Source organism: Cynocephalus volans, chromosome 1 (genome assembly GCF_027409185.1).
Source record: "Cynocephalus volans isolate mCynVol1 chromosome 1, mCynVol1.pri, whole genome shotgun sequence".
NCBI classification, from domain to species: domain Eukaryota; kingdom Metazoa; phylum Chordata; class Mammalia; order Dermoptera; family Cynocephalidae; genus Cynocephalus; species Cynocephalus volans.
In genome coordinates this window covers 298,140,261-298,147,781 of record NC_084460.1, presented here as the reverse complement: position 1 = coordinate 298,147,781, position 7,521 = coordinate 298,140,261, and the positions used below count along the sequence as shown (strand labels likewise).

At 49.3% G+C, this 7,521-nt stretch overlaps 1 protein-coding gene across 2 annotated transcripts in view; it reads left to right on the top strand.

Moving 5' to 3' along the window:
• The first annotated feature begins 2,618 nt into the window (after positions 1-2,618).
• ASB18 (ankyrin repeat and SOCS box containing 18) overlaps positions 2,619-7,521 on the top strand; it is a 60,001-nt gene continuing 55,098 nt past the window's right edge. The window contains exon 1 of one of the 2 annotated variants that reach the window (XM_063104233.1): positions 2,619-2,859. In XM_063104233.1, the coding sequence (XP_062960303.1) occupies positions 2,655-2,859 (205 nt within the window). In that variant the 5' untranslated portion in view covers positions 2,619-2,654. Of the gene's footprint in view, positions 2,871-7,521 lie in introns of both variants that reach the window. The other variant, XM_063104251.1, reaches the window with a different exon arrangement.

Below are 7,521 nucleotides of genomic sequence, written 5' to 3'. Positions count from 1 at the left end.
TGCCACTGATTAAACACCCAGCAGATAGCTTGGTAATTAAGATCAGCGAGTGCCATATTTTGAGGCTTTGTCATCTTATTATCTGCCTAACAAGTGCTTCATCTTCACCTCCCTTCTGATTTGAAGTTTGATAGCAGTCTCTAATAATCCTTGTTTTATTTCTTTAAATTACCTTACCCAATGCTGATGGTTTTCTTGTGCTCACTGCCCACCCTCTCTGCGTGCTTACACAAATGTACTAGTGCTAGATTTCTTTCTAAATGTAAGACGTCGAATGCCATAAAGCATTTGTGCTTTGAAATTCAAGCTCAGAAGTCTCTTTCAAAACCACTAATTCTTTGGCCAAAGAAAGAACCAGCAGCCAGTGACACTCTGCAACTCGGTCACACATATGATGTGGAGACAATTCTGTTGAATTCACATCTCCTTTCTGGGCAGAGGCCATTGCCAGTGATTCTAAGAATGTCTTCATCTGGGCCCACTTTTCAGCCTCTGTGACACTGGAAGGCGGTCACTCAAGTGGCCCTGTCTGCTTGCTCATTGACGAGCCTCACCCGTGATGCCAGCACTCCTGAACTCAGGGAGTCTGAGGCTGGCAGCTGCCATTGCAAAGTTTATAGGGGTTTTATCATAGGAGGCAGGGAGTTAGTGCGAATATTATCAAAGCATAGAAGGCCTGGGGGTGGGGGGTAACTCACGCTCTTCACCACTGGCTGAGCAGCTCCTACTACATCTCTTTAGACTGAAGCCAAGACATTTCCATGACTTAAAGGCAGAGTGAGTACACCAGCTGTATTAACCAGGAATGCCTTCAGCTGCAAGTCACAGAAAACACACAAACAGTGCTTCAGGAGTAAAGACAAGAAGCCTGGCGATTGGCAACCCAGAGCTGGGGCAGAGGTTCCCAAGTGTCACCTCCAGGCTCTTCCCTCTTTCTGTTCTGCTCTCCTTAGTGTGTTGATCCTTCATCTCATGTCTGTTGCCTCATGGCTATGATGTAGCTGCCACAGCTCCAGACATCACGACCATGTTCAAGGAAAGAAGAAAAGGAAAAGGAGGTTCCAGCCACTTCTGTCCCTCTCAACCAGAAAAGCAAATCACTTTCCAGACACACCAGAGCAGACCACACCTGCTCTCACTGGCCAGAAATGGGTTGCAAGGGAGGCTGGGACATTGACTAACCAGCAAAGGAGACCAGGACTGATATTACCAGCTTAAACCAACATGATTCATCCCCAAGGGCTGAGAACGTTGCCTCAGCTAAGAAAACCCAGGCTCTGTTGTGCGGGTGGAAGGAGAATGGGTATTGGGCAGGAACTTCAGTCTCTGGCACCGCAAATGCAGATGGAACAGGATCTGCACAGTCACACCCAGGAGCTGAGAGGAGGAGGGGTGAACTCGTCAGGGTTCTCCAGAGAAACGAAATGGAGACAGAGGACATTTATTCCAAGGAACTGGCTCATGTGATTGGGAGACCTGGTAAGTCTAAAATCTGCAAGGTAGGCCAGCAGGAAAGAGTTGCAGTTTGAGTCCAAAGGCCGTCAGCTGGCAAAATTCCTTCTTGCTCGGAAGAGGTCAGTCTTCGTTTTATTCAAGCCTTCGGCTGGCTGGAGGAGGCCCCCCACAGTATTCAGAATCCACTGATGTAAAAAATGTTAATCTCATCCAAAAAACACCTGCATAGAAACATCCAGAATAATGTTTGAGCAAGTATCTGAGTGTCATGGCCCAGCCAAGTTGGCACATAAAATTAATCACAAGGGGAGAAGGGAGAAAGTAAAAAAGGTGAAAGGGATGGGATTGGGACATGAGGTGGCAGAGACTGTATAAAAGCTACATGGCATGTGCTGGGTCCCTCAGAGACCTCAGCACACGTGGTAATAGCAAGGAAACTGCTGGAGCAGCTGCATTTGTGCACAGCATTATCAGGAGACCCAGGAACACTGGAGACAGAGGCCACCATGAGAAAAAAGCCCACCCCACCCCCAGGAGGGCACAGACATCAACATGAGCAACTTTGCATTTCCACGGGTCATGGGGTTTTGTGCTGGGAGCCAAGTTTACCAGCCGTAAGGGGTGGGGAGGCCGCAGCTCGTATTCAGGTTCCTCTCTTGGTTCGCTCGTGTGATGCTTTGTCTTCCTGAGACCAGCCAGTCTACCTCTCAATCTGGAAACCAAAGATTCCACTGCATTCTATTCAGCTCAAGGCACGTCCGATTTGCAGGTGGCGGCTCCCCTTTCAGAGGAGGTGAGGGCGTGTGGTGCAGCGTTAGAGAGCGTGGCTTGCAACAGAGCAGAGGTGCCAAGCCAGCCTCGGGACAAGGTTTTGAAAGTTTCAGGATAGAGCCTCACATTTGATAAAAGAAGAATTATTCAACAATACCTAGGGGACTGTTCTTTTAAAATGGTGTCCCATCTTCTCCCCCTCACAAACATGTCTATGTCCCCTTCTCTAGAACAATCCTTCTTCCCTGAGGCCTTTGCAAAGATGACTTCACGTCGCCCTGGCAGCCGGTGGCTCTCCCCTGACTGTAACCGGAGCCGCGTCTCTTCTATTTATAGCCACGGCCACTCCACTCTTGGGGACAGCTGCTAACCTTGGACTCGGTTTAGAAGAAGCGAGGAAGGCTGGTCAATACACAAACGACATTACAATGTCCAGCTCTGATTATCTTCCTGACTACCCGCTCAACTCAGATTTAGTGAAAAGATTAAAGTCCGCCCTGGACGCCAGGGACCAGGGGACGGTGCAGGATTTAATCTGCACTGAAGTGAGGCCCGTGGACGCCGTGATAGAACTGGCCAACGACGACTGGATGAAAGACCCCGCGGCTCGGCTGCCCCCCGGCGTGCTGCTAGGTAACCGGAAAGTCTGCTGCTCTCCAGCAAGACTGCTAGTGACGGGCAGGGGTGGGCCACTCCCGCGGGTAGAGGGCAAACGGTGGACGCCGGGACCCGCCTCTCACGTGTGCACGCATCCACACACACTGTGTACACTGTGACAAGTACAGCACAACACAGAAACAATTTTTAAGAGAAAAATTAATCATTGGTGCCACTTTCCTGACATAGCAGCTTTCCTATGTCCCCGTTTTCTTCCAAGCTTGTCCATGTGTATGTGGAAATTTCACCTATGCATAACCACATCCTAGACATACTTTTTGTCCTCTGCTCTCATGAAATCTAAAAAGTCTAAATCTAAAGTACTTTCCGTGTTGCTACATATTTCTCATTTCAATCACCTATTGAGGTGATTAATCACAAATACTTAAGCCAAATGCCTACAGGAGGAGGGGATTTGTTTACATTTTTACTATTATAAATGATGCTGTAATTAGCATCTTTATTAGCACTTGTATGTCTTTTTTCTTATTTGGGGTTACAACCTTAGGATAAATTCCTAAGAGAGGTGTTACTGGGACAAGAACGTAAAGTTTTCTTGCAGTACATTTCCACTTCGTGCTCCAGAAGGACTTTTATTCCCTCTGGCTGTGAGGGAATGTGTCTCACCAGAACCTTACCCACAATGAGCATTGCTGGTGATGAATATCCACATTTCAATTGCAGATTTAATAAGTGTAGCTGGTAATTCTTCACTACCCGCTTGCCCATCCTTGCTTCACTGGTTGGGACCAAGTCTTGTCCATAGGATTTTGTTCTTCTTTGGAGGCCTCTTCGCGTGCGACTTGTCTATTTGGGTCCCTGAGAAGGCAGTATCTTCCCATCTCTTTGACTCTTTCTTGTCATTTTGTGGGACTTCTTCAAATACCATAGATGTAATCCCTTTGTTGTACTTGCTGAAAGTGTTTCCCCTGACTATGATCTACTTTTAATTGTATTATGCTGTTTTCTAGCATGTCAAGTGTGCACCCACAGTGTCAGTCTTGGGCCCAGGATGTTGAGGGCTCCTCTCCACCCACTAGACAGACACCCTTCTGACACATGCGCATATATGTGCACACATGCAAGCACAAGTATGTGCTCACACATGCATGCATGCACACACATGTGCACAACATGCAGGAGGAGCACGATAGGAAACCCACATGGGACGCTGATGCTGGGGAATGGAGCTGTGCGTGTGATGCAGAGAGCAGTCCAAGACTGGAGCGTCAGGGGGATCCATCCCCCATCACCTGTGGATCGGGGGTACTTCCCAGGCTCCCTCTCAGTGGGGACTTAAGCACACTGCTGTAGGCTTTAGGGAGACAGCTGCTCCCATTGCTTCTTTACCTTGGTTTTCCTAATATCGGGGGTCCACGGGTTCAGGAGCCATGATCCAAAACTTGGTTCATTCCATCTCTTCAGGAGTGCCCTGGAGGGTGCGGGGGGCAGAATTGGTTGGGGTGTGGAGCTACAGAGTTTGCATCTGCTGCAATCCAGCCCTGCCCTGCCCCGGCCCACCCCAGGAGGCTGATCTTTGTGAACTGCATCGATCCACCTCTTGCCCTCTGACTCTTGTCGGGTGCAGCTGATGGAAGGTGCTAGAAGAGAAGGCAGGGTATCTGCTCCAGATTGCTGTTGGGGTTTAGCAACAACTTTCTGCTGAGGCTCCACTCCTGGCTGGCACTTCCTACCTCCTTGCTGGTCCCTCCAGGCACAGGGACAGGAAACGCCTCTGCCTGTGGCTGCTGCCACCCTAGCTTATTTCTCTCTCCCTGCCCACCTTCATCATGCCCTGTGTTCAGTCACCTGCTTTCTGCTGGGCTTCTGACTGGAGCAAGCATCCTCTCTACACATCTCCCTTTGCAAATCTGTCCCAGTCAGTTGCTGATTCATGTGTTTGGAATCCTCAATGTTCTTTTCACATTACTAATTGCCCTGCAAAATCTTTACTGGCCCCATCACTGTACTGAACACTTGAAAGCAATGAAATTTGAGTTAGGAAAGTTACATTCTCTTCCACAATGAATCCATTAAGTGATAAATTATATACATATGTACTTTTCCCCACCAAATGATATGATTCGGGAGGACAGGGGCAATTTGATGCTGATGACATATTTTAAGTGCTTGGGTCTGTTCTGGATTGTTTCATCTCAGGCTGATTGTGAGCTAAATGAATAAGCATGTGATCCCAGAGCTCATCTTGTTGTCAATGATTTTATTACAGAGAAAGGAGGCTGGACCTCATCCCCAGGGCTGAGGGAGCAACGTGGTCAGACCTGCATTTTGGGTATTCTGCTCTGGCTAAGATGAGAAAACAGGATTTGAAGGAGACAAGGAAAGGGTAGGAGAGTAAGTCTGGTTAGGAGGTGGTTGGAGGCAGTTGTGCAGGTGAGACAGCAAAGGTCTAAGCCAACGCAGTGGGACAGACACAAAGTATAGTGACAAAAAGGAGAAATATTTAGGAGTGCAGCGGGTAAGTCTTGGTGATAGAGGACAGTGCCACCAGCTAAGATAGAAAATAGAGGAATCTATGATTATGACAATTTACTGAGTTGTGACTCTGCATAGCAGTGTGGAAAGTGGAGAATGTGAGCACGTACAACACACATAACTCCCTCCCAGGAGTGCTCAGCCCAGTCAACATCACCACAGGCAGGTTCTGACCCACCAGGCGAGGCACCAGCCATGAGTGAGAGGTTTGGAGTCAAGCCTGGACTCTGCTGCCAACAAGGTGTGTGACCTCGGGAAAGTTACTTACCCTCTCTGGGCCAGTATCTTCACCTATTAACTAGGGTATGAAACTAGATTAGTGCTTCCCAAACAGAGGTCTGCAAGCTTCCTGAGAAAAGCTCCATAGCAGAAGGAGCTTGGGAATGGCTCCCTGCGGAGTCCCACTCTCAGAGACTGGCACAGGGCATATGAAAGGCTCAGAGTGCTCACACCACAAAGGGACTTAAGAATGGCAATTGCACTTGGCGTGGTTTCTTATCTGACCCCAGAACTTTGCTTTCACGTCTGCTGACGACAGGTGGAATTGGTGATTTGCAGACACTCTTGGGAACCGCTGGCTTGGATTGTCCTGTAGGCTCCTTCCTTCTTCATGCTTCTCTGAGGCCACGATCCCAAAGACTCACTGTCACTAAAATGGGTGTGCGTTCCTTTTCTCCGAGTGCCGGAGCGAATGGTCTCTTTCTCAAGGTAAGCCCAAATCCTTGGGCACATCCCTGATAGAACAAGAGCTATGTGGACTCAAATGTACATGTGGCGTCTTTAGAATTTTTGAACAGTGGTTACAATTGGTGGCAATAGCCTTGAAATGCAGCCCGTATGGAGTGGGCACCGTACAGAATCTAGATCCTCGGGAGGATGAGTGCAAAGCACCAAGCAAGAAAACAGGCCGGGCCAGGCCAGGGGGTGGAGCCGGGGATGCCCCCCAGGCCTGGAGGGCACGAGCCCAGCGTCATGCTGGCAAAAGTGTTCTGGGGAAAGAAGAGGGACGAGTTTTCCATCCCAAAGACAATCCTAGTTGACAGAATTCCAGTTATTGTCCAAAAGATGACAATGTGCAAAAGTAAGAAAAAGTGACCACTCTGCTTAACACAAACACGCAAGGACCGTGCGTCTCGCTGTGGAATCACCATGCTCGCCGGCCTGCAAACTTATATTCCCACCAAATGGAAGAGGAGAAAAAATAATTTATTTCAAAGCGTCCATGTCAGCATCACAAAAAAGGCATAGAGAGAAAGAGGCAACAGAGGAGAAAATGCTGGAAACGGCTTTTTCTGGAGAAGCCCCCTCAGGCACACATATGCCCCCTTTGTGTAGGCAGAAGACAAAGGGACTGAAACATCCAGCCCCAGCAGATAATGGGGCAAAGTGCAGAATATACCTGTATATCCCCTCCTGAGGTGGGCATCAGGCAGGAGACTAGTTCATCAGTCAGGACTCCCTTAAGGAGGAGACTCACCCGAGCCCTTGCGAAGACACCTGCTCTGCCTCAAGGATGGATGCGGGATGCCTGGCAGGATGCTGGGAAGGGCCTGGAAGCTTCTGAGCAACACTCAGCCCACCCAGTCAGACCCATCCAGCTCTGGACTGCCCTTTGCTTCAGTCATCCACGTGAGGAACCTGGGGCCTTCCCGTGTTGCTGACTCAGCACTCCTCCTGAGGAGCCCCTCGATTCACAGCTCAGCCCTGGCGTGGGGTCTGGGGCCTACCAGCCCGTGTATGTGAGAGAGGACAGGGCTGAGCCTCCAGCTCCACCTAACAGGAGCCCCAGCCAGGACTAAACCTCTTTTGCTCACCTCTGCTTTCCTATATTATCACCTCCACTGCAAGGCTGCTCCCGCCCACCTGGGCAGCAATCTCACCTCTTCCCTCCATGAGAGCATAATACCCTTTGTCTCTATATGTTACTGAAATACATGGCCTTCCTGGGCTAGTTTTTAAACACCCCCCGGATATTTCAAACTCAAATACAACCTCCTCCAGAGCAAGAAGCTTCATTGTATGGATACAGAGCCTAGCCCGGGATCTCAGCCCTGAGAAGCTCAAAGTCCGGGTGCAGTGATTGGCATGGGCTGGCCAAGCTCCTTTGCTAACATTCATCTGGGTGGGCACAAATGCATTTCC